This window comes from Bos grunniens, chromosome 15 (genome assembly GCF_055505025.1).
Source record: "Bos grunniens cultivar Pamir isolate PY7600 chromosome 15, Bosgru_T2T1.0, whole genome shotgun sequence".
In the NCBI taxonomy this organism is placed as follows: domain Eukaryota; kingdom Metazoa; phylum Chordata; class Mammalia; order Artiodactyla; family Bovidae; genus Bos; species Bos grunniens.
In genome coordinates, this window is record NC_141179.1 from 74,132,698 (window position 1) to 74,150,843 (window position 18,146).

The 18,146-nt window shown below is 43.4% G+C and overlaps 1 protein-coding gene across 7 annotated transcripts in view; it reads left to right on the top strand.

Annotated features, from left to right (window-relative positions):
* Positions 1 to 15,165, top strand: part of TTC17 (tetratricopeptide repeat domain 17) — a 129,863-nt gene extending 114,698 nt beyond the window's left edge. For 4 of the 7 annotated variants that reach the window (XM_086341194.1, XM_086341197.1, XM_086341199.1 and 1 more), the window contains 4 exons: positions 10,428 to 10,547; positions 11,630 to 11,762; positions 12,017 to 12,160; positions 14,020 to 15,165. In XM_086341194.1, coding sequence (XP_086197320.1) covers positions 10,428 to 10,547; positions 11,630 to 11,762; positions 12,017 to 12,160; positions 14,020 to 14,030 — 408 coding nt within the window. In that variant the 3' untranslated portion in view covers positions 14,031 to 15,165. The remainder of the gene's footprint in view (positions 1 to 10,427; positions 10,548 to 11,629; positions 11,763 to 12,016; positions 12,161 to 14,019) is intronic. The other 3 variants (XR_015142306.1, XM_086341196.1, XM_086341198.1) reach the window with 1 other exon arrangement.
* Positions 15,166 to 18,146: the final 2,981 nt, after the last annotated feature.

Genomic DNA, 18,146 nt, shown 5'->3' on the forward strand with positions numbered 1-18,146 from the left:
AAGTGCAAAAAGGCAAGATGGTTGTCTCAGGAGGCCTTACAAATAGCTGAGGAAAGAAGAGAAGCGAAAGGCAAAGGAGAAAAGGAAAGATATATTCATCTGAATGCAGAGTTCCAAAGAATAGCAAGGAGAGATAAGAAAGCCTTCCTGAGTGATCAATGCAAAGAAATAGAGGAAAACAATAGAATGGGAAAGACGAGAGATCTCTTCGAGAAAATAAGAGGTACCAAAGGAACATTTCATGCAAAGATGGGCACAATAAAGGACAGAAACAGTATGAACCAAACAGAAGCAGAAGATACTAAGAAGAGGTGACAATAATACACAGAAGAACTATACAAAAAAGATCTTAGTGACCCAGATAACCACAGTGGGGTGATCACTCACCTGGACCCAGACATCATGGAGTGCAAAGTCAAGTGGGCCTTAGGAAGCATCATTACAAACAGAGCTAGTGGAGGTGAAGGAATTCCAGCTAAGCTATTTCAAATCCTAAAAGATGATGCTGTAAAAGTACGACATTCAATATGCCAGCAAATTTGGAAAACTCAGCAGTGGCCACAGTACTGGAAAAGGTCAGTTTTCTTTCCAGTCCCAAAGAAGGGCAATGCCAAAGAATGTTCAAACTACCGTACAATTGCAGTCATCTCACACGCTAGCAAAGTAATGCTCAAAATTCTCCAAGCTAGGCTTCAACAGTACATGAACTGAGAACTCCAGATGTTCAAGCTGGATTTAGAAAAGGCAGAGGAACCAGAGATCAAATTGCCAACATCTGCTGGATTATCAAAAAAGCAAGAGAGTTCCAGAAAAATGCCTACTTCTATTTCATTGACTATGCTAAAACCTTTGTGTGGATCACAACAAACTATGGAAAATTCTTCAAGAGATGGGAATAGCAGAACACCTTACCTGCCTCCTGAGAAATCTGTATGCAGGTCAAGAAGCAACAGTTAGAACCAGACGTGGAACAACAGACTGGTTCCAAGTTGGGAAAGGAGTAGAACAAGGCTGTATGTATACTGTCACCCTGTTTATTTAACTTATATGCAGAGTACATCATGCAAATGTGAGGCTACATGAAGCACAAGCTGGAATCAGGATTGCCAGGAGAAATATCAATAACCTCAGATATGCAGATGAAACCACCCTTATGGCAGAAAGCGAAGAAGAACTAAAGAGTCTCTTGATGAAAGAGGAGAGTGAAAAAGTTGGCTTAAAACTTAGCATTCATAGGCAAAACACTGTCCGACATACATCACAGCAGGATCCTCTATGACCCACCTCCCAGAATATTGGAAATAAAAGCAAAAATAAACAAATGGGACCTAATTAAACTTAAAAGCTTCTGCACAACAAAGGAAACTATTAGCAAGGTGAAAAGGCAGCCTTCAGAATGGGAGAAAATAATAGCAAATGAAGCAACCGACAAGCAACTAATCTCAAAAATATACAAGCAACTCCTACAGCTCAACTCCAGAAAAATAAATGACCCAATCAAAAAATGGGCCAAAGAACTAAATAGACATTTCTCCAAAGAAGACATACAGATGGCTAATAAACACATGAAAAGATGCTCAACATCACTCATTATCAGAGAAATGCAAATCAAAACCACTATGAGGTACCATTTCACGCCAGTCAGAATGGCTGCGATCCAAGAGTCTACAAGCAATAAATGCTGGAGAGGGTGTGGAGAAAAGGGAACCCTCTTACACTGTTGGTGGGAATGCAAACTAGTACAGCCACTATGGAGAACAGTGTGGAGATTCCTTAAAAAACTGGAAATAGAACTGCCTTATGATCCAGCAATCCCACTGCTGGGCATACACACTGAGGAAACCAGAAGGGAAAGAGACATGTGTACCCCAATGTTCATCACAGCACTGTTTATAATAGCCAGGACATGGAAGCAACCTAGATGCCCATCAGCAGATGAATGGATAAGAAAGCTGTGGTACATATACACAATGGAGTATTACTCAGCCATTAAAAAGAATACATTTGAATCAGTTCTAATGAGATGGATGAAACTGGAACCTATTATACAGAGTGAAGTAAGCCAGAAAGAAAAACACCAATACAGTATACTAACGCATATATATGGAATTTAGAAAGATGGTAACAATAACCCTGTGTACAAGACAGCAAAAGAGACACCGATGTATAGATCAGTCTTATGGACTCTGTGGGAGAGGGAGAGGGTGGGGAGATTTGGGGGAATAGCATTGAAACATGTATAATATCATGTATGAAATGAGTCGCCAGTCCAGGTTCAATGCACGGTACTGGATGCTTGGAGCTGGTGCACTGGGACGACCCAGAGGGAGGGTAGGGGAGGGAGGAGGGTTCAGGATGGGGAACGCAGGTATACCCGTGGTGGATTCATTTCGATATTTGGCAAAACTAATACAATATTGTAAAGTTTAAAAATAAAATAAAATTAAAAAAAAAAACTTAGCATTCAAAACTCTAAGATCATGGCATCCAGTCCCATCATTTCATAGCAAATAGATGAGAAAACAATGGAAATCATGACAGACTTTATTTTCTTGGGCTCCAGAATCACTGCAGGTGGTGACTGCAGCCGTGAAATTAAAAAACGCTTGCTCCTTGGAAGAAAGGTTACGATAAACCTAGACAGCATATTAAAAAGCAGAAACATTACTTTGCCAACAAAGGTCCGTACAGTAAAGGCTATGGTTTTTCCAGTAGTCATGTATGGATGTGAGAGCTGGACCATAAAGAAAACTGAGCGCCCAAGAATTGATGCTTTTGAACTGTGGTGTTGGAGAAGACTCTTGAGAGTCCCTTGGACTTCAAGGATATCCAACCAGTCAACTCTAAAGGAAATCAGTCCTGAATATTCATTGGAAGGACTGATGCTGAAGCTCCAGTACTTTGGCCACTTGATGCAAAGAACTGACTCATTAGGAAAGACCCAGATGCTGGGAAAGATCGAAGGCAGCAGGAGAAAGGGACAACAGAGGATGAGATGGCTGGATGGCATCACCGACTCCATGGACCTGAGTTTGAGCAAACTCTGGGACTTAGTGATGGACAGGGAAGCCTGGCATGCTGCAGTCCATGAGGTCACAGAGTCAGACACTACTTAGCAACTGAACTGACTGATAAACCTTATGCATACCCAGTAAGATAACCTCAAAATATATAAAGAAGAAAATGATTGATTTAATGAAACAAACTGACAAACCAACACACACACACCTTTTTCTGCTGCTGATAAGCCAGTCAGTCCATTTGAATTTATATTCATAAGTATTAGTCTGTGGTCTAGCTTCAGGAGAAGCTAGACCTCACCCAAATTAAAGGAGAAAAATTATGAAATCATTTCAGTAGATTGCATTTGATAAAATTCAGTACATTCATAAACTAAAGGTAATGCAAATTAAGAATAGAGAAGAATTTCTTTAATCTGGTGAGAAAAATCCACAAAACATTTTTATCAAAGATAATCCTTAATGGGAGAAATATTTTAAATAATTCTTTGAAGTCAGGACTGAACTGAACTGGTAATGCCCACCATTACCCCTTCTTCTCAGCATTGTACTGAAAGTCCTAGCATAAGTATTAGGAAAAAAAAAAACACATTGTTCAGAAATGATGTGATTATCTGCGTCAGTCAGTTCAGTTCAGTTCAGTCGCTCAGTTGTGTCCAACTCTTTGCGACCCCATGAATCGAAGCACACCAGGCCTCCCTGTCCATCACCAACTCCCGGAGTTCACTCAGACTCACGTCCATCGAGTCAGTGATGCCATCCAGCCATCTCATCCTCTGTCGTCCCCTTCTCCTCCTGCCCCCAATCCCTCCCAGCATCAGAGTCTTTTCCAGTGAGTCAACTCTTCACATGAGGTGGCCAAAGTACTGGAGTTTCAGCTTTAGCATCATTCCTTCCAAAGAAATCCCAGGGCTGATCTCCTTCAAAATGGAGTGGTTGGATCTCCTTGCAGTCCAAGGGACTCTCAAGAGTCTTCTCCAACACCACAGTTCAAAAGCATCAATTCTTCAGCGCTCAGCCTTCTTCACAGTCCAACTCTCACATCCATACATGACCACTGGAAAAACCATAGCCTTGACTAGACGGACCTTTGTTGGCAAAGTAATGTCTCTGCTTTTCAATATGCTGTCTAGGTTGGTCATAACTTTCCTTCCAAGGAGTAAGCGTCTTTTAATTTCATGGCTGCAGTCACCATCTGCAGTGATTTTGGAGCCCAAAAAAATAAAGTCTGACACTGTTTCCACTGTTTCTCCAACTATTTTCCAAGAAGCGATGGGACCGCATGCCATGATCTTTGTTTTCTGAATGTTGAGCTTTAAGCCAACTTTTTCACTCTCCACTTTCACTTTCATCAAGAGGCTTTTACTATCTGCAGAGCAAACCTAAAAGAATCTACACACAAATTTTTAGAAGTAACAATGTGTTATCAAGGTAGTTGCCTGTAAAGTCAGTAAATAAAAATGTTATATTTCTATACAGCAGCAATAAATATTAGAAAACATAATTTTAACATGTATTTACTTTGTTACAAAAATATAATGTTCTCCAAAAAATTTATATAAAATTCCCAGTACTAAATCTAACCAGAAAGTCGTAAGGCCTACGTGCAGAAAGTGATAAAACTTTACTGAAAGACATTTTAAAAGCCCTAAATAAGCAGAAGGGCGTGTAATGTTCACGGATAAGACACACACCATAAACACATCCGTTTTCCACAGTTTGACTTATAGAGTCAGTTCTGTTATGATCAAAATAACAGGGTTTTGGTTTTTGTTTTGTTTTGTTTTGTTTTTATGGCTTTTTTGAATACCGGATCTTTACATATTTATATGGAAGGGTAAAAAATAGATATGACATTCATGAAAAGAATAAGGTTGTGAGAATCGCCTTACTTTTATGAAAAATTGTAAAATAAAACATGCCATTTACTCAAGGAATAAACAAAAATAACAAAGGTGAATAAAAGCCTGTATACAGTCTCCAGCTTACATAGAGCTGTGCAAGATCATTGGAGAGGTGAGGGCTATTCAGGAAGCTTTCTAGGGCAGTTACTTAATTTCAGTCGGCCCCTCACATCCTACACAAAAAATGAATTCCACATGAATTAAGGACTCAGACATCAAAAACAAAACTTTAAAATATGAGAGATGATATTTCTGGCCTTGAAGTACAAAAAGATTTCTTGAAGAAGATAATAAAAGCACAAGCCAGAGAAGAGAATGTTAATAAGTTCAACTACATTAAAGTTTAAAATGTTTTAATTAAAGACATTTTTTTAAATTAAAAAGCCAGAGTAAGGAAAATTCATGTAACACACTTAGCTTATAAGGATTAATATGCAGAGCATGGAAATAAAGTGATGAGAAAGATAAACGAGATAGAAAAAAGGTATAGAAAAGATATTAACAGACATTTGACAGAAAACAATAAGACCAATGTGTTTATGACCAATAAAGAAGAAACAGTTCTCAATCTCACTAATAGGAAATGCAAATTAAGGCTACAGTAAGATACCGTTTCACCCCCACTGATAATACTAAGAATTAGAAAGGCTAGAAAGCAGGAGGCACTTTTAAACATTGCTGATAGGACTGTAACTTGTCGTAACACCTTTAGGAAGCAGTTTAGCTTTCTCCTGGATGTTTACACATCTGGGATGTAGCAGTTCCACTCCCATGTATATAGACTAGAGAAACTCTTTGCACATTTATTGACAACAGGAAGTAACTCAAACCCCTCCCCCCATTTACAGAAAATGGATAAACACATTACGGTATATTCACTTAATGGACATTTAATTGTGTATAAAGGAAATTGAGTGAACTAAGAACTACATTTAGCAACATGGAGTGCTTAAGAGTGTTGAGTAAAAACCCCCAAGTCCCAGAAGACTGCTTACAGTATTATACCATGTTTACAATGCACAGGAAGAAGTAAACTAAGCGTTGCATTGTTGGGGTAAATATGTGTATGTGTGTGATAGAACAGTGTTTAAAAAGAGCGGTGGGGTCATAAACACAACACTTGGGATAACGTGTGCCTCTGGAGCAAAGCCAGGAGGACGCACCGTGAAAGGACACGCAGGTAGACGCACGGTAACTCGCCACCCCGCGCCTCCGTTTACAGGAAACATAACACATTACAGTACGTTCATCGAGTGGGCGAGGCGACTGCATGAACTAAAAACTACGTTCAGCCTCATGGGGGAATCTTAGGAGGGTAGTAGTTTCTGGGATATTTATTATTTTATGCTTTACAGCATAAGTGTATATTTTATGTAATTACATATTATCTATGTGTATATTTATAACACACATATATAACCTATATATGTGTGTTCCTTGGAGTGTGTCATATATTGGCAGTAAGTGTGTTAGTCACTCAGTCACATCCAACTCTTTGTGACCCCATGGACTGTAGCCCGCCAGACTCCTCTGTCCACGGAATTTTTCAGGCAACACTGGAGTGGGTTGCCATCTCCTACTCCAGGTATGTTCTTTGGAATGTGTCAGATTTTGGCAGTAAAGGTAATTTTATTTTGTTTAAAAACAAAAACACAACAAAAGAATCCTTTTGATAAGCCAGTCAAAAGGATCAAGCCATTGAGGAGGAGGGATACATCAGGCTAGCTTCAGAGTTGTGTGCAACCCCACTCACACCAAGAAGCAGTGGAGCAATGCCAGCAGATTATTCAAGGAAAGAATGGGCCACGGTTATATCCAGCCAGCTGTGTTTCAGGCATAAAGGCTACAAAGTTCTGAATGTATACGATTGGATTAGTTTATTAGGGCTGCCATAACAATATGGCCAGCTGCTGCTGCTGCTAAGTCGCTTCAGTCATGTCTGACTCTGTGCAACCCCATAGACAGCAGCCCACCAGGCTCCTCCGTCCCTGGGATTCTCCAGGCAAGAACACTGGAGTGGGTTGCCATTTCCTTCTTCAAGGCATGAAAGTGAAAAGTGAAAGTGAAGTCGTTCAGTCATGTCCCAACTCTTAGCGACCCCATGGACTGCAGCCTACCAGGCTTCTCTGTCCATGGGATTTTCCAGGCAGGAGTACTAGAGTGGGTTGCCATTGCCTTCTCCTTCATTTCTTCTTCTTCTACTACTGCCGGCAGGGTGACTTAACAGAAATGTATCCTCTCAGTGCTGGAGGCTACAAGTTGGGGATCCAGGTACCAGCAGGGTTGTTTTCTTCTGAGGCCTCTCTCCTTGGCTTGCAGCTGGCTACCCTCTAGGCAGCTCTTCAAGTGGTCATCGTCTGCACAGAGGACTCTGATGTATCTCCTTCTCTTCTCTTCTATAAATCCACTTACATTAGATTTTGTTTAGTCACTAAGTCGTGTCCGACTCTTTTGCCACCCCATGGACTGTAGTCCACCAGGCTCCCCTGGCAAGAATACTGGAGTGGGTTGCCATTTCTTCCTTCAGGGGATCTTCCCGACCCAGGGATCGAACACGCATCGCCTGCGTTGCAGGTGAATTCTTTACTGCTGAGCCACCTGGAAAGCCAGTTACATTAGATTAGGTCCCTACAGTAATGACCTCATTTTTAACTTAGTCTGCTCTCTAAAGACTTTATTTCTAAATACAGTTGCATTCTGAGATACTAGGGATTGAGACTTCAACATATGACTCTGAGCAGACACAATTCACCCCGTGACAACAATCTCGGGGAAAAATATTCCTATTAACCCTTCTTAAGAAAACTATTAAAAGATAAACTTTAGCCAACCAAAAGATGACTAGGGAAGGCACACAAAAGTAATGTCAGTGATCAAGGAATATATTTACATGTAGAACCAACACAAAAACAAGGCAGGAAATAGTATTTATATCACCGTATGTGCCCCGCCAATGAAAAATCATAGAATTACCAAAAAAAAAAAATAGATTGAAAGAACAAAATAAGATAGGAAGCAGAGTAAGTTTTCCAGTTGCCTCAACCAGAATGGCTGGGAATTAGAAACATCCATCAAAAGGGGTAAATGAAATAGGGAAATTAAAAATTAGATGTAGATTAACCCAATATTAGGCCTAAATTACGGGCTTCCCAGGAGGCACAGTGGTAAAGAATCCATGTGCCAATGCAAGAGACGCAGGAGACGACAGGTGTGACCCCTGGGTCAGGAAGATCCTCCAGAGGAAGAAATGGCAACCCACTCCAGTACTCATGCCTGAAAAACTCCATGGACAGAGAAGCCTCACAGGCTACAGTTTGCAAAGAGTTAGACACAACTGAGCACACAGACCTGAATTAGTAACTAAGGTTTTGTGTATAATAAAGGTAGTGTCACAGTGAGGGAGAGATGAATCAGTCATTAAATAATATTAAGACAGCTTTAGCCATCTGGAAAAAAAATAGATCAGAGCCTTATCTTTTACTGTACACCAAGTTAAATTCTTTTTTTTTTTTTTGCTTTTTTTAATTTTTTTTTTTAAACTTTACATAATTGTATTAGTTTTGCCAAATATCAAAATGAATCCGCCACAGGTATACATGTGTTCCCCATCCCGAACCCTCCTCTCTCCTCCCTCCCCATACCCTCCCTCTGGGCCGTCCTAGTGCACCAGCCCCAAGCATCCAGCATCATGCATCGAACCTGGACTGGCAACTCGTTTCCTACATGATATTTTACATGTTTCATTGCCATTCTTCCAAATCTTCCCACCCTCTCCCTCTCCCACAGAGTCCATAAGACTGTTCTATACATCAGTGTCTCTTTTGCTGTCTCATACACCGGGTTATTGTTACCCTCTTTCTAAATTCCATATATATGCGTTAGTATACTGTATTTATGTTTTTCCTTCTGGCTTACTTCACTCTGTATAATAGGCTCCAGTTTCATCCACCTCATTAGAACTGATTCAAATGTATTCTTTTTAATGGCTGAGTAATACTCCATTGTGTATATGTACCACAGCTTTCTTATCCATTCATCTGCTGATGGACATTTAGGTTGCTTCCATGTCTTGGCTATTATAAACAGTGCTGCGATGAACATTGGGGTACACGTGTCTCTTTCCCTTCTGGTTTCCTCAGTGTGTATGCCCAGCAGTGGGGTTGCTGGATCATAAGGCAGTTCTATTTCCAGTTTTTTAAGGAATCTCCACACTGTTCTCCATAGTGGCTGACTTCAGGCTCTACTACAAAGCCACAGTTATCAAGACAGTATGGTACTGGCACAAAGACAGAAATATTGATCAATGGAATAAAATAGAAAGCCCAGAGATAAATCCACGCACATATGGACACCTTATCTTTGACAAAGGAGGCAAGAATATACAATGGATTAAAGACAATCTCTTTAACAAGTGGTGCTGGGAAATCTGGTCAACCACTTGTAAAAGAATGAAACTGGACCACTTTCTAACACCATACACAAAAATAAACTCAAAATGGATTAAAGATCTAAACGTAAGACCAGGAACTATAAAACTCCTAGAGGAGAACATAGGCAAAACACTCTCCGACATACATCACAGCAGGATCCTCTATGACCCACCTCCCAGAATATTGGAAATAAAAGCAAAAATAAACAAATGGGACCTAATTAACCTTAAAAGCTTCTGCACATCAAAGGAAACTATTAGCAAGGTGAAAAGACAGCCTTCAGAATGGGAGAAAATAATAGCAAATGAAGCAACCGACAAACAACTAATCTCAAAAATATACAAGCAACTCCTACAGCTCAACTCCAGAAAAATAAACGACCCAATCAAAAAATGGGCCAAAGAACTAAATAGACATTTCTCCAAAGAAGACATACAGATGGCTAACAAACACATGAAAAGATGCTCAACATCACTCATTATCAGAGAAATGCAAATCAAAACCACTATGAGGTACCATTTCACACCAGTCAGAATGGCTGCGATCCAAAAGTCTACAAATAATAAATGCTGGAGAGGGTGTGGAGAAAAGGGAACCCTCTTACACTGTTGGTGGGAATGCAAACTAGTACAGCCACTATGGAGAACAGTGTGGAGATACCAAGTTAAATTCTAAAGTGGATCAAATATTTAAGTGTGAAAAGTGAAACTACAGCAGTTCTGGGGAAACACATGGTAAAAATTCTTGATAACCTTGGAGTAAACAAGACTTCCCTAACTACAGCTGAAAATCCAGAACCCATTGGAAACAGACTAATAAACCAAACTATGTAGAAATTTAAGATTTGAAAACTATGATCCGGAGAGGTTAAATGTTTATAAAAAAGGCTATACTGGTAGAATCAGGCTTGTGGGATGGTTACTAGGGTCAATGAGAGGGTGAACATAAGGTGCGAGGCAGACCACCAGCGCCAGGTAAACAGCTAAATGGTCCTTAACTTGTGTTTCGATTGCTAATCTTGGTGGTAAATTAGTATGTTATTTAAGAGGCTTTAAGTGACTTTTCCTTTGTAGAACCAGACGTCCTGGGTCCTTTCCAGCATGGCAGCCCTCTACTGGAGAGTGAAAGGCCAAGGGAAGAAGGCGATTGACTGCCTACGCCAGGCCCTCCATTATGCTCCGCACCAGATGAAGGTGAGTGGGGCTCCGAGGGCGTGAGTTTCCATCCCTCAGTCGTTTCCTGTGCCCACTGGTTTATTCTGAGTTTTCATCAACCTTCCTCATGCTCAGAAAGCAGCAAAAGGCTAAGGGTGGAAAACTTAGTGACCCACTTGTGCTGCCACAAGCCTGAGTTTCGCCCACTGTTGTGGCCTCCCCACCTCAGCAAGAGGGGGCGTCGGGGAAGGGCTTCAGGATCCCGGAAAAACACTATCAGGAACAGGCACGGCTGAGTCGTAAACGCAGCTCTAAGGGCAGCTCCGCCTCTCACTGCCTTTGTGATTACCTGTGACCTCTCAGGACCTCTGTAACCTTGGGCAGGTTCTTCCACCTCCGGGACCTCATATGGTGCCGTGTCTCTGGGTGTCCCGCAAGGACAAACATGGGTCTTTTTTCTGTTCTTCTGTATCTCCTACAGAAGAGCCCAGTGATACCGAACAATGGAATATAGACACCAGTGTCTCAGGTTACACATCTAAAGGGGGCTTCCCAGGTGGCACCAGTGGTAAAGAGCCCGCCTGCCGATGCAGGAAACACGGGAGACTTGGGTTCTATGCCTGGGCCCAGAAGATCCCCTGGAGGAGGGCATGGCAGCCCACTCCAGTGTTCTCGCCTGGAGAATCCCATGGACAGAGGAGCCTGGCAGGCTACAGTCCACAGGGTTACAAAGAGTTGGACACTACTGAAGCGACTGAGCACACATCTAAAGGGAATTAATATTTGTGATAATAATACTGCAACTTTTTCAGCCCATCATCCTGTGCTCTATACTTCTAGGCTATCACTAGGCTCTGCAACAGGAAGGGCCAAGACGCTGGATCAGGGGTCAGGGAACTTTTCTGTGAAGGGCCAGATAGTACAAATTTAGGCTGTGAGGCCAGCCTGCCTCTTGCAGCCACTCAGTTCTGCCATGATAGCCTGAAAACAGCCACAGAAGTACCTCGGGGAATGGGAATGATGAAGTCCAATAAAAAGCTACAGAGTCGGGTAGCAGGCTGGACGTGGCCTATGGCCACAGCGCGCCAGCCCTGCCTCAGAGGGCGCTGTGGTCCTTGCAGAGAACAGCTCGGCTCTGTGACAGTGAGCCTCAGTGTGGATTGTGGACAGAGTCTGGCCACCAGCTACTCCTCACAAGCTGCAGTGTGACCTGGAGCTGGCACCACGATGGAAAGCAGCTGCCTCACTCAGCAGGTTGTTCACCCAGCTGACAGTTTCGTTTGTTTTTTGAGGCAAGACTCTCTCAATGAGAGAAGTGCTGCACGGCTGGGCTGGCACATGCTCCTTCCCCCTCACAGACCCACAGCAGACAGAAGCCCCCACATCAAGCTGCACGACTCTGTCATTCACCAGAAAACACTGACCACTTTGCTTATGGTCACCACAGCCACGAGTGAAAGCCCAGAAACCAACATTCTTCCCTTCCCGCCTTCTCCCTCCTCTCCCAGGACGTGCCCCTCATCAGCCTGGCCAACATCCTGCACAACGCCAAGCTCTGGAACGACGCCGTCATCGTGGCCACCATGGCGGTGGAGATCGCACCGCACTTCGCCGTCAACCACTTCACGCTGGGCAACGTATACGTGGCGATGGTGAGGTTGTCCTGGAAGCGGCGCGGACCACCCCTGCTGCATTCTGTCAGGGCCACATCTCTAGTTCCAAACTCTCTGAGTCTCAGTGTCCTCTGGTTTCTGTAAGCTTTGTGTCTAAAATTGCAGCTCTCCACCACAGGTATAATTCATGGCAGGGGGGTTTGTCGGAGAAGGCAATGGCACCCCACTCCAGTACTCTTGCCTAGAAAATCCATGGACAGAGGAGCCTGGTAGGCTGCAGTCCATGGGGTCGCTAAGGGTCGGGAATGACTGAGCGACTTAACTTTACTTTTCACTTTCATGCATTGGAGAAAGAAATGGCAACCCACTCCAGTGTTCTTTCCTGGAGAATCCCAGGGACGGGGAAGCCTGGTGGGCTGCCGTCTCTGGGGTCGCACAGAGTCGGACATGACTGAAGCGACTTAGCAGGGGGGTTTGTAAGTTTTTTAAAAAACACAGTAAACTCACCCAAGTATTTGCAACTGTGTAGTTCCTCACCATGAATTTAACACTAACAGGCCCATTGACCTACACTTTTCTGAAGACTACACTTGTTCCAGAAAAGCCTTCCCTCACACTCCAGGTGGACACGCACACTCGGGCTCGCTCACTGCCGGGTCAGGCCAGGTCCCCAGGATTGCTCCCATGGTGCCCTGTGCGGATTTCTCTTCTTGTCTCTTCACCTTAGTTTTATAACTTTTGTTTTGAGTATTGGTCTCTCCCACCAGACCAGGAGCTCCTTAGAAGAGAGACTCCTCTTCATCTCCCTGTTCCTCGCACTTCACAGGGTTTGGCACATAGTAAGTAGGTGCTCACCAAAGGTTTAATGATTGGCGGAATGCCACTAGTTCCCTGGGATACCATTTACAGCCAAAATGGCAAAGCCATCATCCAGAACCCTGTTGGGGTCAGAAGAAGGACCAGTTTCGGAACTCAAAGTCCCAGGGGTCCCCCAGAAGCTGTCATAGCTGAATCTAACATGAGAGTCATGCCATCCACTTTCATCCAAGTTTAGGGTCCCACATGAGGCTCTTTCCAAGGTGCTCTTGATAAAGGTTAACGTCTAACGAGCAGCTTCAGGCTCCAAGTTTTGTGTGTCATCCTTGACTTCAAAGGCAGGAAATTTAATTTGGCCAGGTAGGTCTTGCTGAATGTGCAGATTTCCCTCTCTGCTTCTTAAAATTGAAGAATCTATTTTCGTCCCCAGTAAATGCAAAATTTGCTGCTATGAATGAGGAATTCTGCCTCTCATTTGGCTGGAAGGAGTCATTTAAGCAATAGACTCGGGCTCTTCTTCGGGAGTGTTAGTCTAAGTAAAAGGCGAACGCCTTCTGTGTGGCAGTGATCATTTCCAAACCACGTTCATTTTTTTCAAGTGTTAGGGAGAATAAGAAACGGCTTCAAAATTTACAAGTCTAATTGAGATACCTGACCTGACTTCTTTCCAGTTACAGTAGAAAATTCAAACAGATGCAAAATAAGCTTTTGCTAGACATAGTTCTAGAGGTTTCTGTGAGGATTACAGGAAGGGATTCCACGCAGCACCTAGCTCTGCCCCTGGCGCGCAGCAGGGCTCGGTGACGGTGGCTCCTGCTGTTGCTCCGTCGTGGGGCCAGGTCTCTGCAGAGCTGGGCCCCCTTTGCCTCTGGCTTCTGGGCTGCGCCATAGTTCTCTCAGTCTGTGGCCTCGGGGTGGAGGCAGTTGTCCCTGCACCTCAGTTTTCCTCAGATTTAGATGCACTGAGAGAATACCGCAGGACCATCACTGCCACAGACGCGCTCTTCAGGAAAAAAGATGTCACCACATCTGTTGAGTCTGGTGGCCATACCCCTCTCACTCTGTCCCTCTGCCCCTCACAGGAAGAGTTTGAGAAAGCACTGGTGTGGTACGAGTCTACCCTGAAGCTGCAGCCCGAGTTTGTCCCCGCCAAGAACCGAATCCAGACCATCCAGTGTCACTTGATGCTGAAGAAGGGCCGGCGCTCTCCTTAGCTCATCCCTCCCGCCTCTCCTGTCTCTCTTCTCATGCTCTTCAAAAAATGAATAAGAAGCCAATCATTGTCAGTATCTGCTTTTAATGATGTGTGTGAAAATAACTGAATAAGACATATTACAGGACTTTTACATATGTGGAAATTGTTTTGGTTTTGTTTTTAAGTTCCTTCTTTCCCCCGGCCAGCCTCAGAAACATAAATTTCTTAAAAGGAAAATGCAGCTTAAAGATATTGTGTAAATACTGAGCCAAGACATTTCTGGAGCCGTGCTCTGTCTCCAAAACCTCGATGCCTTTAGGGCTCTTCTCAGTGGTCCAGCCAGCCTCCTCCGCTTCGGTGGAGGACGAAGCCACACGGCACCTTCCCTGCTTCTCATCGCAGCCTCTGTTGTCCGTGGAAATGCAGAAGCCCATCCGGCGCCCGTCAGAGGAAGCACTGTCCTCGCTCTCCCACTAGCTCCACGCTGCCCCCCGGCCTTGGCCGTTCCGTGCTGCTACATTACAGACTCTCAGAGGTAGTTTGCGGGGGGAGGGAGGAAGGGGAAATGATTTTAAAAACAAAATATTTACAACAACAGAAACCCTTAGGATCACCTGACCTTCGTGCAGTTATTTATGTTGGGGAGGGAGGGGGGCTGAGAAGGGGAAATCAGCAGTGTACAACATCGCTATCCTTTGTACTTAAATCGCAGATCACAAGGAAACCAATGCATCGACATCCTATATAACAGGTTTATATATATAGAATATGTGTATTTGAAGCCCTCAGCAGACTGAGGCTGTGTTTTACTAACTCTTTGTTCGCCACGTTACCCGTCTTGGACTGAGGCGTGAGTGTCAGCCCCTTCTCCCTGAGGCCTTCAGACGGAGCCGCTCAGGGGAGAGGAGCCGCGGCTGAGTGTTTCCTTACAATGTTTATACCTCTGGTCCCAGGAGAGTCAGAAACTCCAGGCATTTGGGAATCTTCAAGGGCACATACTGAGGACAAAAATAAAAGTCGTTCATGAACAAAACAGGTCTGTGGCGTGGTTTTTCTTTGGAATCAGGCTCATGCGGGCAGCTCTGAAGCCTCACTGTAATCCTGGGTCAGATCTTCTCACATCCTACGTGGTCTTCTCTTTTTCCACAACATAAAGTGAGCGGAGAAATAGTCCATCACTAGGTTTTACGGTTGACGTTACACGATACATTTGATCACGAAAGATGCACAGTCAGCAGATGTTCAGAGTTGGCATTCGACCTTCCAAGGGAAAAGAAGAAGGATCTAAACCACAAAGTCACGTCCCCTGCAGTGAGCACGATCCTGAAGTTCTTCAGGTGAGCTTTATGGAGAGCCTTGGTGAGAGTCATACCAGTGTGAAACTGAGCATTCCTTTTGGGACAGGACTCTGCCGAACACAGGGTTTCCTAGAACATTATCAGACACCAATCATCTCAAATACTGGGTCACTAAAACCAGAGCATTTGGTTCTAGCACAGACTGTAATTTCTTAGAAGCAGGTGAGCAATCAGACATGCCTGTCCACTCTGTCTTTTATGCAGCTCGAGTCCAGCTGACTTCAAGCAGTTTTATCAGATGTATTTTGAGAAGAGGCTCACTTTGTTGCTGGATAAAGTGAAGCGCTTTTCACTCAGAGTATCTTTGCCTGTGTCTGAATATGTTCCCTGCTTCCCCAACTCTCAGCAATGTGGCATTTAGTTTTTCCTGAAACTTGAAACTATTTTTTTTTAATTTACATACAGTGAAATTCATTCTGTGGTGTACAGTTCTGTGAGGTTTTCTTTTTTTGTTGTTTTTTTTTTTTTTCCTGGCACCATGCAGCATCTGGGATCTTAGTTCCTTAACCAGTAACTGAACCCACTCCTCCTTGCATTGGAAGCACAGAGTCTTAACCACTGGACTGCCAGGGAAGTCCCTTTGTGAGTTTTGACAGATGCGTAGAGTCATGCAGCCACCATAACAATCAGGATACAAAACTTTGATCACCTCCAAAAGACTCCCACTCTGCCTCTTTGTGGCCACGCACCATCCTAAACCCTCAGCAACTGCTGATCCATCGTTTCTGTAGCTTTTCATTTTCTCCCACATGGTAAAGAAGTCAGACTCCAAAGGATGTGTACTGTACAATTCTGTGTACATGACATTACAGAACAGCAAAGGTAGATGACTTGAGGCAGAAGTATGCTTCCTAAGTTTTAAAACAGAGGAGACTAGTGTGGCTGAAGAGGTGTAAGCAAGAGGGAAAATAATAGGAAAAGCCAAAGAGGTGAGCCAGATGTATAGTTTTTCATGGGGTTGGTTTATTTCTGTTGTAGGGCTTTATGTATCATTGCAAAGTCACTGGTTTTAAGCAGAGGAATAACACAGTCTGACCTGTTTTAACAGGAATCAGGATTATTCTAGGATTTTTTTGACCTGAGTAATTAGAAGGAGGAAGCTATTGTTACCTCAGATGGGAAGATCAAAGTTAGGAATTGGGGGAGAAGATAAGGAATTCAGTTTTGTACAGATCATGTAAAGGTACTGTGTAGCTAGCTGGGTAAATTAGGGTTAATAGAGGACATCCATGCTGGAGATACACATTTAGAGGTCACAGCCGTGGGAATGGTACTTGAAACCATGTGACTGAGGTCACAAAGGGCATGAGAGGATACAGATAAGAGCACAGAACACAAAACAGAACTGGGGGATCCAGTGGTACGGAGTCAAACACTTTACATGCCCAACAACAACTTATTCCTGATGTACAAGAAATAATAGAGCAATTTGAAAAGAATGCTGAACATGTTCAACTAGTTAAAAGACTGCCTTCCACATGGCATAAAGGATGAGCAGGTCGTGTGTCTGTCTGACTCTGCAGCCCCATGGACTGTGGCCTGCCAGACTCCTCTGTCACAAAGACCCACAGAACAATCCTTTAAGTGAAAAATACTATTGAAATAAAAATCTAAATGAATGGGTTAAACAGACAACACAGCTGAAGAGAAAGTCAATGAATTGTAGGACAGAATGAAAGGGAATCTACCAAGGTGAAGGAATAAAATTTTCTTTAGGTATTTGTATTAAATGCTCTCATAGGGCAAAGTCCTCGCTTTTAGCCTAGGGGTGAAAATGCTTGACTGCCGCCTTAAACAGTCAAGCTTTTGAGTTAGGGTCCAGAAACAGAGTACAACTCTTAATTTATTTCTAGAATTGGAAAAAGATTTAGTGGCAGGATTGAGGCCTCTGCTAATAAGAAGAGCTAGTGTCTGTCGTGTGTGTTCCTGTCCCTGTTGAAAGTACTTTACGTGGATCAGGAGCAGTGGGTGGCCGGGAAGGACTGAGAGGCCAGACGGTAACCTGTCCGGGTAAAGTGAGAACAGCTTCACGTGGCATCTGGGGCTGTGTCTGATTTACTCTTCCTTCTGCCTATTGATTTCCAGTCTCCTCTCCTTGATGCTATTGCTCCTCTACGGGTATTGCTGGGTTTGTCCACCATCATTAATTCATTAACTTCTTTAAAATCAAACAACTGTTTTGTGTCAGGCCCGTGTGTTGCAAGAGTCAGGAATATAGACAATTTATTAGACACAGAGCTAAGCATCTGACTGGAGACAAACTATGTAGTCAGCAGACCCAAAATTTCCAAAGCAATCCTAAGGGGAAAGAACAAAGCTGGAGGCATAACCCTCTCAGGCTTCAGACAATACTACAAAGCTACAGCAGTCAAAACAGCGTGGTATTGGCATGGAAACAGACCTGGATCAATGGAACAGAAGAGAGAGCCCGGAAATAACCCCCACACCTGCAGTCAATTAATCTTCAACAAAGTAGGCAAGAATACACAACAGAGAAAAGACGATCTCTTCAGCAAGTAGTGTTGGGAAAGCTGGACACCACATGTAAATCTGTGAAGTTAGAACACACCCTCACACAAAAAACTTCAAAAAACTTAAATATAAGACATGACACCACTAAACTTCGAGAATCTGGACAAAACATCCTCTGACATAA